The 22976-nt window shown below is 39.7% G+C and overlaps 1 protein-coding gene across 3 annotated transcripts in view; it reads left to right on the top strand.

The window, feature by feature from the left end:
• The window catches only part of TENM1 (teneurin transmembrane protein 1), a 570000-nt gene that overhangs the window by 469629 nt on the left and 77395 nt on the right, over positions 1-22976 (top strand). For all 3 annotated transcript variants that reach the window (XM_068532554.1, XM_068532553.1, XM_068532552.1), the window contains one exon: positions 2766-2998. In XM_068532554.1, the coding sequence (XP_068388655.1) occupies positions 2766-2998 (233 nt within the window). The remainder of the gene's footprint in view (positions 1-2765; positions 2999-22976) is intronic.

Genomic DNA, 22976 nt, shown 5'->3' with positions numbered 1-22976 from the left:
CAACATCTTGTACTTCCAGAAAGTAAGGAAGTGCTCAAAAAAAACAAAACGCACCAACATTGATGGGGGTTTATGAGGGGCACATAAGCCCACAGAAAGAGCTCCCAATGGCTAAAGCTGGAACAATTTGAGCAATAAAATAAAGTCACACTGGAGTTTAATGCAAAGTATAAAGCAAATATCCATGAGTCCATACTGATATAAATAAATGGTTGAGTTCATAAATAAATGGAGGAGAAAAGATAAAGTTCTCATGCAGAAGAACTCCAAATAATTTATGTAGCTGCTCGACCCTCAAGGAGGTGGAGTGTAACTCCCTACTCCTTAAGTGTTGCCTTGGCAGAATGACTTCCTTCCAAAGAATACAGTGTGGAAAGTAAGAGAGAAAGTAAATTTGCAGAGGACAAACTTGACAAACACTACCTCAGCCAGGCGATCGAGGTCAACATCAACAGTAAGTCATGTTGATATTATTACCCTTGATTTGATTTGCTGAGAATGGCACTTTACCCTTGTGGTCTTCCTCCCCAAAAGCTGTAATCGCTGTCTAACTATGAGAAAAAAGAAAAATCAGACACGTTGCAGTGGGGGCATCCTACAAAATATCTGACCAGTACTCCTTAAAACTATCAGGGTCATCAAAAACAAGGGAAGTCTAAGAAACTGTCACAGCCCAGGGGAGCCTAAGGAGACGAAGACTAAATATAATTTGGTATCCTAGGTGGAATCCTGAAACAGAAAAAGGATATTAATTAAAAACTAAGGAAATATGAGTAAAGTATGGACTTCATAATTTTTTTTTTTTTTTTTTGGACTTCATAATTTAAAAAAATAATGCTAATACAATGTGATAGCTGCTGCTAGGTCACGTGTCCCTCCTATCTGCTCATTTCTCTCCCTTTCTGCTTCTATTGTAACACTTGGATTTATGACAGTCATAGCCTATTTACTGATCTGACTCCCCCACTAGACTGTGAGTTTCATGCAGCAAGGGGCTGTATTGGGCGCACAGGTAGGTCTCCAGACCATAGCACAGTTCCTTGGCACACTGTTTGCACTTAGTAAATACTTCTGAATGACTTGATGAACAAATCCACAATACAGAAATGGTATTACCAAGCAAGGAGTGCAGCTGAGAGATGTCAGGACCTTGGACTAATGACGGTGGAGATAAAGAGAAGTGGGCAGATTGGAAAAGACTTTAGGAGGTAGAATTTTTTTTTAATGATGTTTTACTGGATATGGGGAATGGCGGAAAGAAGGAGCAGTAAAGGATGGCTTCTGGTCTCTGGCTTAGACAACTAAGTGTGTTGCAGAGTGCTGTGAGGCAGAGTGCTGTGCAGTGAGCACGTTAGAGATAAGACAGGATTGCTCTCCTCCAAGCTCTCATGGTTTACTGGGGCATACCAATACATTTTTTAAAAAGTAATATGATGTGTGATCCCCGAGAACAGAGGTAAGCATAGTGCAAATAACTGAGCCTAGAGATTTCCGGAAGGCTTTCTTCAGAAGATGATGCCTGAGTAAAGCCTTAAAGGGTTAATGAGAATTAATTACTAAGTGAAGAAAGGAATGTGCACCACACCAAGGAACATTTAAAAGTTTGTACAGTTTTTAAAGATGGGAACCAAATGATCAGAATAACCCTGGAATCAGTATGGGGGAAAAATGGATTTAAGATTTGAAAAACACCTCCTATGGGCAGGACTATAGAAAGTATTCCAGGCCACAGATGATAAGAGTTAGAACTAATGTGATGGCAGGAGGGACAAAGCTTCTGAAAGCTTTGTTTTCAGGCACAATTAGGCACAATGTGGAGAGAAAAGGGGAGAGTAAGGGTTAGACTTCCATGTTTGGAGCTTGGATGATATCAGCAGTACATGAACCTTAAGTTCAAGCAAATTGTCCCCCAAACCAAAGTTCCTGCAGCTATCGGAAGAATGATATTAGGAATAATCAAAACTAATGAATGAGCTCAGCCACGTATGCAGATAAAAATAACACAAGATCCTATGTAAATATGTAACTGAAGAGTTTCAGGAATACCAAAATCCAATCAAGGTAACTTGAGTGTCACCTTTTGGAGGTATGGATGATTGTAATTACAACCAAAAAAAGGTCAAATAGGATCACTTCTATTATGTCCTGAAAGAAGAAAAAGTGTATTGGAGAAGTACGGTGGTCAGCTAACAAAAGGAAGCTTGGAGTGGAAAAGTATCTCCAGCACAGCCCTCCCTAAGATACACTCCTCACTTTTTGTACATGCCTTTCAATTTCCAACAGGACCCTGGGAGGACAGTAGTGACCCCAAGTGAGGCAGGAAGCCCAGAAGACAAGAAGTAGGTTTTTGAAGGATGGGGAAGGCAGGAAGAGAATAACTTCTGTTTTGGATTTGTTGAGTTTGAGGTGACTTAGACATCCAGGCAGTCATCTAGTAGGTAATTGGAGAACTGTGGGGGGTATGAAAGGTATGTATGAGAAAAAGGATCTCCTGGGATTTTCTATCTTCTGCTTCTTTCTCTACCCCCAAATGGACGGTATTGGAATATCAGGAACATTACAGGTTAGCAGTATGCACTGAATTATTTTTTAATCCCAGACCCATTACTAGAAAAACAAAGAGGTATCTATCTCCTCGGCACATAAGGAAGATACATTAATTATTTTATCTCTTAAGAGAATTTTCCATTTGTGACAAAAGGCAGACCCCAGGGAGTGTATGCTGAACAAATTGCTTTGAATAACTTTACTTTTCTCTCCCTTAGCACAAGTCCTGCTCACAAATACTATCTGGCTATGGACCCTGTGTCTGAATCACTTTATCTATCAGACACCAATACCCGAAAAGTCTACAAGTTGAAATCTCTTGTGGAAACAAAAGATTTGTCCAAGAATTTTGAAGTGGTGGCAGGAACAGGAGATCAGTGCCTTCCCTTTGACCAGAGTCACTGTGGAGATGGAGGGAGAGCATCGGAAGCTTCGCTGAACAGCCCTCGAGGTAAAAGAGAAAAATCCTTTGGTTATCTAAAGGTTTCATTTGACTTCGCAGAATCCTAAGATTGTTATCACACTGTAGTCCATCCATCCCAATGTACCTCTGACAGACATCCTCTCTGAAGTCTATCTCGGAAGATAGGCACAGCCAGGACTAATTTTTAGCCAATATGCATTAGTATAGTCATAACTATTATTAAAATATTGGAATGCTTCTTTTCTGGTTGATAAATAGCTATTGCCCAGAACCCTGTGCCTCCCGGACACCCCAGCCTCTCCCCATGATCTCCTTCCTGGAAACTCCCAATAGTCCAACAACTAAAGGGTTAACTCCTGGCCAGCAGAGAGCCGCCAGGAGGAAGGCTTTAGCACTGTGGCCTGCACTGGTTTGGGGTCAGGTCTGTGCCACCTTCTACCACTTTCAAATATATTGAGTATCTCACAGACTTTAGACATTCCTGGCTTTTCCTTAACAACCAACCTTTAATGAACCTATCTTCCATTAATTTATCTAAATCATTCTTGAAGCTATTTGTATTTTCAGTTTATATCACCCCTAGTATAACAAATTCCAATTTTTTTTTTTTTTTTTGGCCTTCTGTGAGAGCTCGGCCTTACTATTATTTTTTTCTAAATTCAGCTTCTCAGTCTTTAAGGGCCAACCCTCAATTCTGTTGCCTGGGATTTGTAAATAAACATGTGTTCTCCCAGTCAGCTTCATGATTTTATAGACTTGGATCATATTCCCATCTTAGGCCACTAAGCTGAAGGATAGTCAACTTTTAAGTCTGTCGTCATATATCATCCACCCTGTCTCCTTAATTATTTAATCATTCTTCTCTGTTCCTTCTCCAAGATGTTGTGTGTATGTGTGCTTTTATTTCCGCAGATTTTATGAAGTATTCATTGTAGTGGGTTTTAAGAACCCAATGTGTGTTTTTTTTTAAACTATTACACAAATAATACACAATTGTTGCAGAAAAATTAGAAAAGAGAGAACACAAAAAATGTTTTTAATTGAGGTCACCCATAATCCTACCACATCTAGAAAACCACCGTTAACATTTTAGTGTATATCCTTCTAGACTTTTTTCTATGCATATCATATATTTTATTCTCTAATAATGGAATCATATTATAGAATGCTGTTCTGTAATCTGCTTTTCATGCTTAATGTATTATGAACACCTTTCCATGCCAAAAAATATAATGAGGTCAATGTGTTTAATCTGTTAGATGGTCAACTTACTATTTCAAGTATTAAGAGGTTACTCTTTAGCTATTTGACATTTGCCATATGGGGATTAAATTTCAACTACAATCGGAGTTTAAAGCCTTCCCTTTCTTCAACGCCATACTCAAGGCATGTGTCTTTCATAAAGCCCCTCTGGCTAACCCAGCCCATTAAATCTGAATTTCTTTAAGAGTGTCTACACTACCCAATTAGCACCTGATTATATTTTGCCTTCTTTTACTTTCCAGTCCTTTCATGAATGGAGTGTTTCTTTATTACCAAAGTGAGCTGCTTGAGATGAGAAGCTATATCTAATATTTCTTTTGACTCTTCCCCACCTCCCCAGCAATATCTTGCACAGTGTGAGATCCACTACACATGCTTCTTGTGTAATTGACCAATTAGGTAACTCTTATCCATACCCAAGTATTCCTAAGAAGAATTTCAGTGGCACTTAAAGGGGATGACCTTTTTTCCCTAAGGGAACATAAGCGTCCCCACCCATAAGTATCATGGTAAAGTGTTTGGGAATGTTTCTTTTTTCCTCTTGTACCTGCGCTCGATCCTTACACATAGTAGGTCCGCAATAAATATTTGATGAGTGAATGCATAACTCAGGTGCAACATATAATCAGCTCATCTTTCAAGGAAATCCATCAGGCTGGGTCCCACCTTTTACACAGGTTTAAAACCCTTACAGGTATTATAAGGATTTCTGCATGAGAAATAGGGAGGAATCAAGCTTGTATTGTGCCTGAAATTGACATCCTCCTGAGTTGCTGCTGGTATGAAAACCACTCATCTCACCTACCACATTCAACCTGCCACATAGAGGATGAATATCAGCTTTTCCAAATGAAGCAAATAATTGGTTCACTGCAGCTCTGCTTTTTTTTTTTTTTTTTTTTTTTGGCTTGGAAAGCAGCAATAATAGAGTCCTGATGAGCAGGATTTACATGAACTCTGGAAACGTCAGTAATGAGAGTGCCAAAATTTATATATCTATTAAAGTTAACATTAAACTAAGTTTTTCTTCTTGTCATAGCTAGTAGCGCATTTTCCTTTGGCTTGACTTACGCAACCTTCTATCTGAGCGTGGCTTTTACAGTAATCTGGTACACTTTATTCATCCCAAAGCAGTAAGGGGCCCTAAGAACAGCTGGCCCAGTCTTCAGACAGCTGAATGTCTAATCCATCCAAGACAGCTTTCACATAATGTACTAAAGCTGCTGTTGGCAGCATCTGCTCTGATCCAGTGAGTGAATGAGGATGTTTAAAGGGAGGGAGTGTGTGACTCACACTAAGTGTCCATCACATCTCCTTCAACCATATTCACAGTGTTTGAGGACCCTGTTAGTGATCTTCGAAATCGCTCAGGTGGCAGAACCTATGTCCAGACATCGGTTGATCTGAAAATGCTGGTCAGAACACTTAGGTGCCTAGCTAGGGCACCTATCTCCACGCTGAATCTAGACAGCACTTACCCTTGGCAGTGAATCAGAAGTGGGGTTCTCATTATATGGAATGCTGCAGGGCAATTTCGTAGACTTCCGTAGAGGAAGGAAATATCATGCAAGAAGTCATTAGGGCACGGTGTGCAAATTGAGAGGAGAGTATTGCTAATTGCTAATTATGTCTTTGAGGTTCTTCTGCAGGTTCTTTATCTCCCGAGAAAGCCCAATTTGTTTGTTTTTTGGCTTTACAGCTACCATGAACAGCAGCTCCTTCGTCCTTCCCCCTTAGAAGACAGCAAATGTTTAATGGATTTCTTGAAGGAGAGGTTTGATTTTTCTCTCCACCTAGAAGCTAATAAAGAAAAGCTGTAGATCAGTAGAAAATGGAAATGTACATCTAGGGAGTATCATTTCTAGGTTAGGAAAGAGAGCTCGCTCTAAGACTTTAACAAGCAACATATTGCAATTACACGCAGGCTCTCCAGCATGTCCTTAATTATGCAAGGTAAGTCAAATAAATGTTAATCTGCAAGACAGCTGATTTATTTTCTGAATCTATTCTAAAAATAGGGTGAAATAAAATTTGCTTTTGAGATCATTTGTCCTAACGTTGGAATAGATTATCAAATGGGATTAAAACCAGTCAGCAAAAGGTCAGAAAAAAAAAAAAAAAGGTCAGAAGCCATGGGATTTTTTTTTTTTTTTTTTTTTTTTTTTTTTTTTTGAGAAATGGCAGCAAATTGTGACGAATACTGGGTTAGGGAGCCTAGGCTTTCGTGTTCAATCCATGTAATGCCACTGTTTCTTGGAAAGTCACCGTACCTCCCTGAGCGCTGAAATAGACTTAATGATGCCATTGACTAGTTTTGTTGCATTGGGCTAGTCATATACACACTGGGTCCTGAGATTGCTCAGTTGTAAACTGAAGGGCTTGGGATGATCTCCCTCCCAGCTCTAATGTATTAAAATAACCATAGCTCTAACTTACTTAGTGTCTACTGTGTGCTGTACACTGTGTGAGATATTTTACACAGGGTATCTCTAATCTTCACAATTCACAAGGTAAATAGTATTATCCCCATTGTAAAGATGAGGAGATAGAGGCTCAGATACCTTAAGAAATTTATCTAGGGCCAGACAGTTTACAGATAACACTGGAATTCAAACCAGGTCTTCCTGACTCCAAAACCCATGAGGTGGGGTGGGGGGCAGGGTAGCCTTCCCTTCAGCTAAAATCCATGATCTCTGTTGGCTTCTCTAGTAGGGTAGGAAATAGTGGAAAATGCTTTTCAATCTAATGACATGTATTCAGTGAAAACAAAATATTTTTATTTGGAAGATGAATGACTTTCAGTCCAGTTTCCTTTTCCTATTAAAACTGTTTCTCTGATTTTTCTGACCCAATAGTGTACCCATAGTGCACTCCATAGCATTTGCATAATCTGTAAATGGAATTGTTCAAATAAATCTCCAGGAAACCTTGTCACGTCCCTTTGGAAGATTCTGCAATTAGGAACTTCAACTTTTTCTTAAGAGATGGAGTCAGGAAACCTTAACTTCACTAAACTGACTACAACTGGTAGCTAAAAATTGTGTTTAAAGGAAAAATGGAAGTACCCCTGAATAGAGTTTTATATAAGATAGCCCCTGGGTACCTCTCCTGGGAAGAAGTCTTTATCTGATCCAGTTTTACGCACTCTGATTTGAATCCCAGTAAAGAGAAACATTTGCCATTTTACTCATCAATACTTCAATGTAATGGGGCAAGGAAAAAAGTTTAGCAAAGAAGTTGATGGTGTGCTAATCCCTGGCATTGCATATGAGTTTGAACTGACTTTGAAAGATGCTTTTAAAACATGCATGGATGATGTAGTTGAAACTTAGGTTCCATTTATTATTTTTACTGCAACGTTCTTTAATTCTACAGAGAACTCAAACTAATGAGTCATGTAATAGATGACCAAGTACTTAAGCAGAATGTGAAATGCTACTAGGTGGAGATATAAAATAAAATTTGCGACAAGCTGAATACATTTATTTTTTTTAAGTAGCTACAGAGGGTGAAGGAGCGACTGGACAGGATGAAATTAATCAATGACTTAATTTGGTTTTCTTGGACCTCACCAAGGAGTATATTTCTATTTTCATGTGCATCTTTAAGCATACTGACCTCAGAACTCAGCAGGAATTGGGCAATATCCCCACAAATGCAAACAGCCCTGGAGCCACTCCCAAGGAGGGAAATGATCCTTAAATCTTGATGGCTTCCGAAAGTGTTTTTAGGTTATTCATGACACTAATCGCACAGGAGTTCCTTTAACTTTACTGGCAAGTAAGAAAGCTGGGTATGATAAAGTCTAGACAAAAACAATCTGTTTTTGTCCCTACCCAGATCTATCCAAGGTGCATCCTGCAGCTCTACTGATTCCCCTGGTATCTAAATGCTATTTTGAAAGGCTAAATTTGGGGTTAGTGGAAAGACGGTAAAACTCTCATCAGTGACATCTTGCTCATGTAACTGGTATCTATGAGGGAGAGAGTATAGTGCACAAACACATATGAGAATGTTCTTTTGGTTCTACTATGCAACTAGGGTGCAGTAAGACCTTTCCTAAATTCCTTTAGTACATGATCCATTATGGTGACATAACCATTTGGACTGGCACCAGGGCCAGCCCTCACCAAAATTACAGGCAAGCCGCAGCATGAGTAAAATGAATGGTATATTTGGGAAACTATAAATAATCCAGTATTATTAAAGTAAACATATTTGAGGGTAATAGGAGCAGGGCAAGAATAAGAAGTTTGCATTTTGTCCTGTAGGCAAAAGATCTGAAGCAGGAAAGTGACATGATCATTTGATGGATGCATTTTTGATGGATTGTTTTGGTGACAGGGTAAATGCACAGGAGCGAGGCTGGGGCAAAGAAATCATAGGGAATACTAATATTTATAGGGTAGGCAATGGAAGGGGATCTAATGAAAGAGACAGAGAGGAAATCTTCACAAGAAAAGGAAGTGAACAAAGAAAGCTTGGTATCCAGGAAGCCAAGGGAATCATTTGTTTCAAGAAGGTGTGAAAAACAATATCAGATGTCACACATTTGTAGCCATTGGATTAGGCAACGAGGAGCTCATTGGTGACCCTGCCTTTGGTGGTCTGAATGGTGGTAGGGGTGGAAGCCAGATTTCAGGCATTTGATGAGCCAGTGAGAGGTGAGGAAGTAAATACGATTAGTGAAGATCATTCTTCTGAGAGGCTTGGATGTGAAAGACAGAGTGATAAGTAGTAAGAGGACAAGGCACTCAGGGGAGGCTTTTTCTGTGGGAGACATGGCAATGATGATAGGTAAGTGGGAAGATACAGGGGACAGAGGATAAATGATGAAACCAGATCTTGAGGAAACTGGAGCAGGCCTTGAATGGGAGGGGAGATTGAAGAGACCATCCTAAGTTAATGTGTAGGTGTAAGGATGAGAACTTTGTAGATAGAAGGTGCTAGAAAGTTGATGGTACTCCATTCTGATAGCCTCAGTGTTCTAGAGAAGTGGGTCTATTCTGCTAAAAATGAGGAAGTACAGTTAGGCCTTGAGGTATGTGAGAATGGTTTGGAAACACCACTTAGTGAAGTCAGCTTTTTGGGTAAGATCAACATTCTACCACCCAGGCCAAATTCCCAGCTCAGTGTCAAGACATTTCCTGTGAGAACTTTCCTCCCACATCCTTGTCCTAGGATCAGAGGCAACTTGAGAAAAATATGTTTGACAAAGCCTTGGAATTCAGGCAAAATATTTGTTCTTTATTACTCAGTGATCCTGTGCTGTTTCCACTCCTGGGTATTTCCTTCCTAAACTATGTTATTGGTCTCTCAGTTTACGGTAGCTACACCAGATGACTTAGTACCTGTGATGCAAGCAGAATGAGAGCTTAACTTGTTATTTGCACAGTTGGTCTAATGCATCTGCTTATGAATGGTCAAAAGATTTAGACCTTACATTATGTCAGCAGCTGGAATCTGAGAACCTTTCTGCCTTTTCTGTCACAATCCTAAAGCCATAAGCTGTTGGTGGAGAAGTCAGACAAAAGGAAGGCACTTACATCTAGCCTTGGCTCATTGGTCCAGGTCACATCCATGGTTAATACAGTGGAACTTGTATTAAGTTCATTCAGGTTTTATAAAGCTACAAATACATCATTAAATGACTTTTTCTTCTGCATTTATTTTAATTTTCATGCATGTATATAGCATTCTAGCAAACAGATAATACTTTAGAGGCCAAATACCATGAGAGATAAGTTCCCAGGTTCTGTAGTCAAACAACTGGATGCAAATTCCAGATCCACCACTCATGAAATGTGTGACCTTGTGTAAGTCACCTAACTTCCCTGAGCTTCAACTTCCTCATCTATGAAGTTAGAATACGAGTAATAGTGCCTACATGAGAGTGTTTGGTAATGCAGGTGAAGTGCATTGTAAAGCACGGTGCCCAGCCTGTGGGGCGTACACATTAAATGTTACCTGCCATTATGATCAGGCTTGCTGTTTGGTTGCTAATACTAACGCTGCTTATGATAGTGACCCAAACGTGGAATAAGTTACTTTTAAAGGAGGCAAGTTCCAAATTGTCCAAGGAGACTTGGTCATTTCTAGGGTAGAATGGTGCCACAAAAGAAGGAGTCGAGGTAGGGTGGGATTCGGGTATTACATGTGATTTGATTAGCTGATCCCTCCCGACCTTGAGATGCAGTAATTCTAGTGCTGGTTCTTTCTACATGTTGTATTTTGAGGAGCCCCCCCACCAAGACCCGTGTAACCAAAATAAGTCCCTTAGCAGCCTACCATTAAATTCATCCCATAAGGGTTTTCTTCGGATGTGAACTTCAGTGTTGAAGGCAGGATATTGCCTAGGAGAGCAACGCATTAATTCCTCATTAAAACACTTTATGGGGGCGTTAAGGACATGGAGCACAGGATGGGTGTGTTTGGATAGATGAGGTCACCGGAGGGGGACAAGCCAAGGTGGCAACTACTCCAGGTAGCATGAGGAAGGGCGGTGCTAGGTATCGGGCAGAAGGGCAGCAAAGTGGAGAGAGATGGGAGAATAACGATGATATACTTCTCTGCAGTATTGTCTAGAATGAAACTTCAAGCCCTACAAATCAGGACAGACAGAATGGAATTATGATTCTTCCTCTTTTTATTTGAGATCACTAGCCCCCAAAACTTTCCTTATCACAGCTCCTCAGTGTCACATCTTTCTTATCTGTCCACTTAAGAATCACCTCAGCTGATTAAAAAAAGAACCCCCTCTCCATCAAACAAAAATGACAGGGATCACACACTAACAGACTGCAAATCACTAAGATCATATTTTGAGTGGTGTATTATGGTAACCTATAAATAACTAATTGCGTAAAATTGCTTTAGTAGTTTCTAGATGGCAGCTTTAATTAAAAGCACCAGAGACATTTAGAAGTTTAGAAATGGATGGCATGTAATTTGCCCTTTTACCAACCATAAAATGGTAATTAAGGAATTTGATTCACTTCTTCCTATTAAAAGTTTTATGAGAATAGCAAGTTCCTTCTAAATACAGTTTCTCTTCAGCAGAAGGTAGTACGTTTGTTCTATCAGTCTTCTCCAGCAGGGTAAGATGTTTTAATGTACAAATCCTTCAGAAGTTAATTAGGAAATTTCTTTCAATGCAAAATGTTTGTTTTTAAGGTTCTAAAACATGAAACTGTATTAGAGCTAAAGCTTTGACCATGGCCCCATATTGCTCCACCATCAGTACAAGATGGCCCAGTAATTTCAAGTTTACCAAATGCATGGAGCTGACTGTAAAATCAAAGAAATGAGCAAGTCATTTCCTGGTGAGTCTAGCATGCTTTGCTGATTCTTGAAGGAATCTGAAATCTACCGTGGGTTGACTTCCCAGGGAACCAAGAATATTCGCTCCACAACAGAGAAGCCATCAGAAGATGTTTTTAGCTTCATTGATCCTCCAGCCATACTGGCTGAATTAGCAGGTGTGGAGTGTAAAGCTCCAACAACATGCAGCAAACCTAGATAACTTTGGAAATCCATTATTTTAACATCATCACAGGCTAAAACACAGCTGGAAATGGAGTCAGGAAGCCCATTTTTATTTTATAATTGATCAATTAATTGTGTTTTTTGGCCATTTCAGACCAAGGATTAGAGATGGCACAACAGAGGGTATTTAGACCAGCATTTTGAAGGTACTAATGACTTAAGTTACATGCATATAAGACAACTGCTAAGTTTTTTTTTTAAGTCAAGCAGATTCTCAAGTGAACTGAATCTGACTAAGCAGCAAACTAGCAGTAAAGGAGAGGCTGTTTGAAATGTCTCCTCTTCATTCCCTCTTTCAGGGACTCCCCTGGCTAACTCTGAGCCCCCCTCCCTGCAGCCCTCAGCCTGTCTTCCCGAGATAGAAATCCAGCCTTTCCCTTCCCTCTCCCCTAGTCAGAGCTGTGTGGGCATACAGTGGTGTATGCTAAAGGGAGACTGGGCAGTGGGAAGAATATTTTATCCTGACATTGTTTACAATTTCCAGTGAATGGGGATAGTAAACACAGTCCTGTTATTCATCAGTTTTATTACTGTTTTTAATATTCCTATCAAAAATGCACTCCCCTCATTGTCTGCACCCAGAACAGACCATTCCCGTAGCCCCCAAACCTGCAGGTATAAGGAAGATACTCACAAAATAATATTCAGTGGAAAGTTCAGGATACAAAACTATGTACTGTATACTGCTACATCTGTAAGGGGGCAGGGGTGGTATATATGTACAGAGAAAAAAAAATAGAGAGGAAGTTTATCTAAATGTTAGCAATGGGACTTTCCTGGCGGTCCAGTGGTTAAGACTCCACGCTTCCAATGCAGGGGGTGCAGGTTCAATCCCTGGTCGGGGAGCTAAGAGCCAACATGCTGCGTGGCATGGCCAAAAAAATTTTAAAATAAAATAAAATAAGTAAAGTAAATGTTAGCGATGATAATTGCTGCATAAGGAGTTTTGAGTGATTTGACTTTGTTCTCTTTAATTTTCTGAGCATTTATTATTTTTATAATGCAACAAAAGACAAAGCATATTATTTTAAAACACACACACACCCTGTCCTGTCCTATGACCAACCTCTGAGGACCCAGGTCTCTTTGCTTTCATAAATGACAGCTCTCCAGAAAGTACTCATGGTTGCCAATGGGTTGCTCTCATCTGAGCATGTTACTAGAGACCTGCTGGAGGGGCTATACCATCAGCCAAGGAAAAAAGCTCAGTGGAAGACCTTGAAGACATCCTGGCAGGCCCGTAGTAAAAGACATTTTAATTATATTTATTATTTTTTAAGAAAGAGAAATGTAAAGAATACAAATTAAAACGGCTTATAATCTCACCATCTAGATAAGCTCCATTGATATTGAAAGATAAAAATAACGAAAGTAATATATGTCTGTGGTTTGAAAGTCGGAACTCTGTAGAAAAGCACAGAAAGAAAATTCTAGGCTTCTTTACCACAAACACACCCCCCCCAGTCCCTCTCTCTAAAGGCAACCAGTGTTAACAGTTTCTTGCGATTCCTTTGAGACCTCTGTATGTATTTTTCTCTTACATAAAAGGAATCATATCATATTCATTACTCTTCACCCTCCTTCTTTCATTTGATTATATTTCTTGAAGATCTTTCCATAAAAGCATGTATATATCTGCCTCTGTTTTTAAGAGATGTATGATATTACAACATATGGACATACCATAATTTTTTAAGTAATTTGCTTCTTGATAGACATGTTGTTTTTTTTTTAATCCTTTATCCCTGTAGCACTGCATTGAACAACCTAATTCATGTGTTTTGGAACACTTTTGTGAGTATATACACCGGATTAATTTTCAACAGTAGTAGATATTACCAAATTGCCCTCCCAAAAGATTGAACACATTTACACCAATAGCGTGTAAGGATGCCCATTTTGCCATACCCTCAGCCACACTGAGTATCATTAAACCTCTTAATATATGCCCATCTGATCAGTGGAAAATGGTATCTCATAGCTTGTAGCTTTAATTTGAATTTCTTTCATTTTAAGTGAAGAGGAGTGTCATTTCATATCTGTTGTGACCATTTGTATTTCTTTTCCAGTAAACTCACTTTCATATCCTCTGCCAGTTTTTCTACTGAGCCGTTGATCCTTCTCTTTTGAAAATTAAGAAAAGCATCCCTTTGTCTCTCCTGTGTGTTGCAAATATTTTCCAAGTTTGTCATTTCCTTTAACAATGTAGAAGTTTTCTAACTTTATTTGGTCAGATTTAGCAATATATGCAATATATGTCCTTAAGGTCTCTAAAGTTTGTGTCCTTCTAGAAAAGCCTTCCTGTAGTAAAGGTACTTTTAAGGCAAGTGGGCAGGCCTTTCAATGACCTTTAAATCGTACTCTTTGTATTTCCCATTTGGGCCCCGTGAAATCTGGAAAACTTAGGAAGTGTTTAGAGTAGTTAAAACCGGAGACTTTGGAATCAGGCAGGTAAGACTGAGTTCGAATTTATTACTAACAAACATCTCTGAGCCACTGTTTTCTCATCTGTAAGATGGAGACAGTGCTCCTACCTTCCTTATAGGGTTATAGAGGATAAAATGACACAGTATGGGTTAAGCCAGTACCTGGCACAGATTAAGTACTAAATAAAGTATGATGATGAGAAGGAGGATAAGTAAATAATTTTTTAAACTAATATTAACTGGATTGTTTTCAAGACTAGTAGTAAACATTTTGTTTTCAAAATTGTTTTACTGTATTCAAATTCTCTTCTGTCAAACTTTGTTGATTGTATATACACAGCCCTACTTTAATTCTCTTTGCCTGCAAAATACATTGTCCAACTAAAAGGAAAACTTGCTTTTAAAATACTTGGAGAGAGGTACTGAAGGGAGCTTGGGTGAAGAAAAATGTATGGAAAGTCACAAGTACACATGTGTATAAGGAGACGTGCTAGGCTGTCATTACAGTATAAAAAATGGAAACAACCTAATGATCTGTCAATCGGGCTTGGTCAAACGATGGAATATTATACAACAGTAAAAATGAATTAAGTTGATGCCCATGTAAAAACATTAATAGTCACAAAACATAAGGTTGCATGAATGAAAGAGAAAATTGCAAAAGAATATGTATGATGTGATATCATGAGCATATTTTTGTAGCAAAATATACAAAACAAAATTTACCATTTTAACTTTTTTTTTTTGGCCGTATCTTGTGGCTTTCGGGATCTTAGTTCCCCAACCAGGGATTGAACCCAGGCCCCGGCAGTGAAAGCGTGGAGTCCTAACCACTGGAGCAGGGAATTCCCCCATTTTAACCATTTTTAAGTGTACGATTCTGAGGCATTAAGTACATTCACATTGTTGTGCAAGCATCACCACCATCCATCTCCTACATAAATTTTTGAAGCACAAAGACATACTGTATATTATTTTTTGGCATATACATATGCAGAAAATGTATAAAAACATGCAAGGGGATCACACTAACTGCAGACTAGTGCTTACCTCTGGGGAGGGAAGGGAAAAGGGAACAGAGATAAAGACATGGGTTTTGGCTGTATTCATAATATTTTCTTTTTTTTTTTCAGAGCTATATGAAACAAATGTTAACACCTATTAAACTGAGGGGGTAGATGCATGGCAGTGTGTAATGATTCTCTGAGTTGTCGACCATTTGAAATCTTTCATAATTTAAAAAAAATGTTAAGTCAGAAATAGGGTTTAGAAAACAACTTGCAAATTCATACCTGACAATTCCATTTTAAAAAGTGTTTGTTTTAAATAAGGCTTTCACTCATACAGAGACAGTGTTCAAAATATTTAACAACCTTTAAAGCACAGGAACCAACATATCAGAACACACACCAGCTTTGGCCCTGGAGTAGGGTCTTCAGGGACCCCTGCAGTGGCCAGTATTAATCCCTTATTTTCTGAACTGATTGGATGTGAGTGAGGCTCTTCCATTAGCTGCAGAGCTCACCAACACATCTAGTGTGTGTCCGTATGTGGAGTTCCCTAAATGGCTGACACTGAACTTCCTCAATATTAAAGAGCCTTGATATAATGAGTCAGCTTTACCATTGACCAAAGAAAGTCACTGTTCCCTTGGGAGTGAGTTCTGGGCCATTTAAAGTTTCTCTCTGAGGAATCAAAGGCTTAATAACTCACATGTGAGGTTGTCTTTAAGCCCCAAATATCAAAGCCTAGCCAGGAAGCTGCAGTGTTTTTTGCTCCATTTTTCTTCCAGTTTCATTTACTAGCTATTCCATTTGGTCTTTCAAAAGGCTTGTTAGACTGTATAATAGGTTTTTGGGGAAAGGAAGGTGGGTGGGTGCCCCATTTTACCCGTATTTGCTCAGGAAAGAAAGCTGATTACAGCAGTAATTTCCCTTAGAAGGCAGGAATCATTCCTCATTGTGGAAGGCGTCTCTAACCCAAGGAAATTGAAGCCATGGTAATAGATTGATAGGTCTGCTTTGTCCTCCTCCCCACCACCACCCCCCAGTCAAAAACCCATCAGAATGCCTTCTGCCAAGACTACCTACTTTGGTTTCTATAATCTTTTCTCTGTGTTCTCTTGAACAAAGTAAAACCGGAACTGTAGGCAGTCACCTGCCCCAGCCCTACCTTAGGGCTTGAGGTCCCGCGAAAGGTGCCTCCCACTTTTCCCAGAGTGGTGAAACTGGGGGCATCTCTGGGGAGAGTGGTCTGAAGAAGGGCTACTTTTAAATCTTCTGATTTTAGCCTGTTTTAGGCTTGACATTTTTGAGAACCCAGAGATCAACACTTAGCGCCCTCAAAACCTTTCTTTATGTGGTTGTAAGGGGGGGGGGGTGTTCATTTTTGTTTTTTGCTTGTTTGGTTTGGCTTTTTTAGTTATGCTGGGCACTATTTTATTTCCCAAGTATATCTGGTCTAGTTTTAACAGCATGACTTTATTCAAATAATCTATTTGAATGTTTAAAAAAAAAATTAGTCAATTAACACATGACCAAAACCACTGCCTTCTGAATTGGCCCTAAATTGATATCTTCCTAGTTCCTGGAAATGCTGAATATATTTTGAACAGTTGAATTAAGGAACCATTGCAGCTGCAAAATATTATCTAGCAGTATTTGTAAATGCCTGTTTCCTTTCGTTTTACCTTCTTTATTAGACTCGCTGGCTGCTATTAATTTGTTTTTTTCTAATTGCTCAAATTGTTCTCTTTCTAATGTAGAGCTTAGTCATTTATTATTCTATAAACACATAAAGCACTTCTGTATGGCAGGAACTATGCTAAATGCTGTCGTCAAACACTGCAACCATCTCTTGTCACAACAAAGATCTCCTGGTTATCAAGCAGGTGTCCAGAGGTGCCATCATCTTAACTAATACTTTCAACATATTTAACTAGTGTCAATGAGACACTAGTGTCAATGACCCACTATACTATTTATAAGACTCCCACTGGTTTTAGCTACTCTGTCAGACCCATGTCATGCTCCTGGTATATCTTATTAGAAAAAGAACCATGTTCACTGACCTTCAGTGTTTTGTTGAGCTTTTCAAGCAGCAGACAATCTGGTCTGCATTGGGAAATTTGGAAATTATAAGTGTAGTAAAAAGGCTTGATCCCTGCCTGTGAGTGAAATATGATCTGGTTAGGGAGACAAGGGAGGAATCGTCAGAGGAAACAGTAATCAGCATTAGGTTGTGTGATATAAACTGTAAGCGCTCGAGGGGCTCAGAGAATGGAGAGCTGGTTGGGATTTGGAGAAAAGGGGAGGGGAAAAGGAGCAGAAGGGGGAAGATGTGGAAGAAAGGAAAGGAATCTGAAAAAGGACTGGACACTTGGGTAAAGGAAAACTGGGAACTAGATTCTAACCTCTCTTCCTGGTAGGTTAAGTGAATTCAAAAAGGAATGAGATCAAAGAACAAGGCAAAGAAGAAAGGGTAGGGCAGTGGAGAACAAAGAGGCCACCTAGATGGGAAGTGAATGACTCAGCTCTTCCTACGAAGGTTGGGGTGGTCTTGAAATGGATTGGTTAAAATGGCCCTATCTCAGTATGTAAAATGCATTCTTGAGTCTAGTCAAAAATCCTCACACTCTTAGTTACAGGCCAAGCTTTAGATTTGCAACTTAATGACATATACCTGACGTGATCCTCATTCCTACCCACTTATATCGGTGGAATAACACATCTCTTCTAAGAGGCTCAGATTTCTACCATCAGACAAGATTGATGAAATTGTTTGATATACTCGACAAGGAAGTACCTCCATCAAGATATTTGCAAGTCTTTGAGTTAGTTTATATATTGTAATTATTGAGGCTAGACTTTGCACTGTGTCTTAAAAGATGAGTAGGATCTGGGTACTAGGAGAGGGAGAGGGGATTCCAGGCACAGGAGTAGTGCAGGCAAATATGTAGTGATAACCAGGGAAAGAGAAAGATGTGTTTCAGAGACAGTGAATAGACCAGTTTGACTGGAAAAGTAACACAGGACCCCTGTACAGACTGCTCGTCACCATCAGCATGGAGGAGACGCTGACAGAATTGCAGAGGGTTCCTGCTGTCTAAGTCAAGCTGTGCTGAAGCAGGTCATCATGTAGCAGATAATCCACAGCAAGATGCCGGAAAACTAACAGTTAATCAAAAACAGAAATATTAACACCACTTGTGTTAACCTTTCAAAAAGATTTCACAGACTATTCTGCTCCGATGTGATTTTAGTTGGTCTTTACAGTAATCCACTGACATGGGCATCTCAGCTTTTCTTCTCGCAATTAGACAAAGGCAAAACCCCAAGGACTGGGAGATTATGTAAATTTTTGAAAGTCACAGTCAGCCTCACAACAGGATCTCCTCGTAGCTTCTACCCCCAGACTCTTTCCTCCTACTCTCATAGCTCTCCTGAACATGTCTGGGTAATTGAACTTAGAGGAAAAAAGGTGGGGAAATGGCCTTGGAAACCCCAGTCTCAATCAAGACAAGGCCAGAGATGTCACCAGCCCCCTTTGAACAGCGAATCCCAGTTTTTTTCAATACCTTTCAATGTAACCTTCTTCTGCACTCAGATTGTCAAACTTGTAGGTCAGAGCGTGGAAAAGAAAAAGTCAAAGAGTTGTTTGTCTCATTAGACAACTGCTTTGCTTAATTCTTTTCTTTTGCTCAACTGTCATATTTGTGTTTGTTGTTGTTGTTCTAATAATATATTTTTGATTGAGCCCAAATTGGTCCTCCTAAGTGTCTCTTTAAACCTCATTTCAAAGGTTCGAAAATTGTATTCACAGAGTGTTCATCACCCTGCCTTTCTGACTTCCTGAACTTCTCTTCTAGTGTTAGCTTCATTAGTCAGGAGGTACGGCTGTTGGAAGAATTTTAAATGGGCCTTCCACGTTGTCTTTGAATAGATCCTACATGCAAATAACTTTCCTGCAGAAATTTTCATTCTTCTTGAGTTAGCCCAGTACTGTGAATAGTAAGCACCGTCAGGCTTAATTCCTCATATCCTCCTTTTACTGAGTATTCAGGCCAAGGTATTCTACTTAGCTTGCTTTTTTATCAGAACCTCTTGGTCGTTCACATATCTTGAAAGAGACTCATTTTCCCCCAGAGTGTAACAACTGCAATTAGTTTTTTGCTGGTCCATGGGCAATAAATGAACTTTCCCTCCTCAAGCTAATTGTTCACGTAAGGTTCTTGTGAGGTGGTTTGTTTCCTTAGGATGACAAAGGCATTTCTTCAAAATGTATCTGAGTAGTGTCCCAGATACAGTTGCTTGATAATTGAAGAATTTTTTAAGGGGGGGGGGGGAATATAAAATATTCAGCTCATGTCCAGTAAACCTCATTTATCTTAGCCCGTATGTACTGAGTCCCCTTAAATCTCAGCCTACAGGCATCTTTTGAGCAAGAACTCTAGCACAAAAATAAAACATGGGATATGCATTTCAACTTGAACTGGAACTGTCTATTTAACCCAATCGCTTACACACACACACACACACACACACACACACACACAGCTCTATAAAGCAAGGAAAAATAACTCATACCATCCCTAGTGTCTGGTGTCACTGTTAAATGTTGAGGCACCAGCACCACCCCCAGCCCAGGGTCTCCCTGAGCCAGTTGCACAGCATGGAGCTTCATTTATTTGATTCTCTGGATGAAAACTTTAGCTATCTTATAAAAGCTTGAAGGCTTTTACACCAGTAGTTCAGTAGTGCAGTATTTCCCCTAAGCTAACAAAGTTGTTTTCAACCTCTGCCTTGTCTCTGTGGTGAATCTAACATAGGGCACTCTGCCACTGACCCGGGTTATGGACTTGAAGCTTCTACTATGTCTGTCCAACATAGAAGAGCCTAAAATGTTGAAGCAGAGCCTATGTGGAAATCTTTGTCTATGGTTCTAAGGCTTAGAAAAGTCACTTTCAGAAAGAATTACAGCAATGACTGAGTAATTAGGACACCACTTAGCACCACTGTAAGACTTCATCCTCTTCAAAGGGCTCTCATTTCATTGGCTCTTGTGAGCTTCACACTGTTTTAACCCTGTGCAGTAGGTAGGGTGTGGGTTAGGAAATCAAGACAAGTCCTACAGCTAATCTGTAACAGAAGTCAGCCTGAAGCCCAGATCCCCTGATGTGACCCTGGAGCCGGTGTTCTCTCTGCTTTCCCTTATGTGGTCCAGAGTGAAGCAAATTAAGGTGAAATCTTGAGATATTGCTGTTTCCTTAGAACTCCTAAGATTAGAGTACGGTTGGAAGAGATCATAAGATCGTAACACAAAGTTGTGTTGATAGAGCAAAGTGGATTTGCAGGGAACCTGAGCTATTCAGTGTAGCTATCTACATGGATCAAATTCAGTTGCAGTTAATTTGATCCATGGTCCTTATGCTATTTGCTCTGAGTGGTCAATTCCCCTTTTTCCCATATTCTCGTCATCACTAATTGATAGGGGGCTGTACTCCTCTTAAAGGTCTTTGGAGAAAGAGATTACCATTGCCTCCTTTCCAAACTCATTTTTAGAGAAATTCATATGCAGATCTTGACATCGTGGCATGCTTTATTTGATTCAAGATAGATGTGCTTCATTATAGATGTGTGGCAATTAAGCCTATAATTCAACAAGGTTTATTGAACATTTGTGCCTGGGTCTACTGGATTTGTTGAGCTATAAAACTAAAGCATAAAACCCAGTTCTTGCCCTCAAGGAGCTTATTGCCTAGACAGAGCATGACTGGATAATTCACATTTGAAAAAAAAAAAAGAAGCTTCTTTAGGTTAGAAAACAGAGAGACCAGAAAGTGGAGTTTGCAGAGAAGGCTTCCTGGAAGAGAAACATCTCATAAAAACCTTAGAAGATGAACAGGATTTGAATTGGTGGTTGGTGAATGTAATAGTGAGGCCAAGCTAACAACTATATATTACACACACACACACACACACACACAATCTCATTGGCTTAACAAAATAGTCGTTTATTTCTTGCTCACATCACAGTCCAGTAAAGGTTGCCTGTGGGATAGGAGAAATCCCTGCTCCTAGCAGTGACTCAGGAGCCAGGCTCCTTCCATCTAGTGGCTTGTCAATCTCTTAGGCCTTGGAGTCCTCCAGTGGGTACTCTGCATCCAGCCAGCCTAGAGGGAGGGGGGGGCTCCATAAAGGAGCTCAACAGAGGTTTTGTTAGGGGCCAGGCCTAGAAGTAGCATATATCACTTCTTCCCACAGCTAACTGCAGTGGAGGCTGGGAAATGTAATCTAGCTCTATTCTCAGAAAGAAAAATAGATAGGATGACCTGAATACATAGCATTGTCTCCGCCATACTAAAGAGGGAGAGCTTCCTGAGGGAAGGATGAGGAAGAGAAGGGTGGCAGAGCAAGAGCGAAGTCAAGTTCAGCTTGAACACCTACTTTTCTGGTTTGATTTGACTAAATTTGATGAACTTGTCATAAATTCTGAGCTTTGATCTTGGTGGGAACAAAAGAAGCTGCATTCTTAGCAAGCATTGTATCACTAGCCATCCAGGGATATCATTTTCCCGTGATGGAGAATTGTAACTAGATTTGATTATCTTTGGTTTCTCAGAGCTTATAAACCAAGACATAACTTCTTTTTAAGTGGACTTTATTTTTTATAGAGCAGTCTTAGGTTCACAGAAGAATTAAGCAGAATCTTTATACACTGAAACTACTCTGTCTGATACTCTAAAGGTGGAAATATGCTATTATACATTTGTCCAAACTCAGACAGTGTCCAACACCAAGAGTGAACCCTAATGTAAATTATGGTCTTTGGGTGATAATGATGTGTCAGTGTGGGTTCATTAATTGTAACAAACATACCAGTCTGGTGCAGGACGTTGATAGTGGGAGAGGTATGCATGTGTGGAGGCAGGGGGTTTATGGGAAATCTCTGTATCAGGACATAACTTTTAACAGCAGTACTAGTTATTAGATTTATTCTAAGTTCATGGATCTTGTCTGCTCACAGCAGCCTCTTCACTGACGATATATTCCTCTTGATTGTCCTCTAGCAAGCATCATAAATTGGCAACTCAGGGAATAAATCTGGTTCAAAATATAATTCATTTGTCCCACTCTGTGTCTTTATTAAAAAAAAAGAGACTGAGTGCATTTAGGTGGGACATGCTTTTTCTAGTTAACCTTTGTTTCCCCTAGAACTTGTATAATCTAACACCTGACCTAACTTACAAACTAATGTCACCTGCCTGTCCCCTGATGACATATGAGTTTGTGACCCTTGTTTCTGGGGTCTCCTTTTTATTTAGTAGATCATAAATAATAGTCAAGTTACCAAAGTCCCCATCACATGGAAACTCTGGGTGCTTTCCTGAAACTCACCAGCTCTGTAGGAATGAAGCTGCAGAATATCTTTGAAGAATAATTCTGAAGAGGTCCGGGAGCTCTACAGGAATATAAGAATTCTTACAATTTCAGGGGAGGGATCATGGATCACTTTGACCATCTAACAAAAGCAATGGACCATCTCCTCATGACGATACACATACATGAAACATTTTGCAGATAATTTCATGGAGTTTCTGGACCCTCAGAAACCATTCTGTATACCACTCCTGTGGTAAAGTGATTGATAGCCCCATTTAGGCTACATGGGATAGTGATCAAAAGAACGGACATTGAAAGTCAGACAAACATGAGCTAAATCTAGCACTGGCAACCTGGAGTTAGTCATTTGACCTCTGAACCTCTATTTCC

The sequence above is a fragment of the Eschrichtius robustus genome, chromosome X (genome assembly GCF_028021215.1).
Source record: "Eschrichtius robustus isolate mEscRob2 chromosome X, mEscRob2.pri, whole genome shotgun sequence".
NCBI lineage: Eukaryota > Metazoa > Chordata > Mammalia > Artiodactyla > Eschrichtiidae > Eschrichtius > Eschrichtius robustus.
The sequence above is the reverse complement of the archived record's forward strand: the minus strand, read 5'-3'. Positions and strand labels throughout refer to the sequence as shown.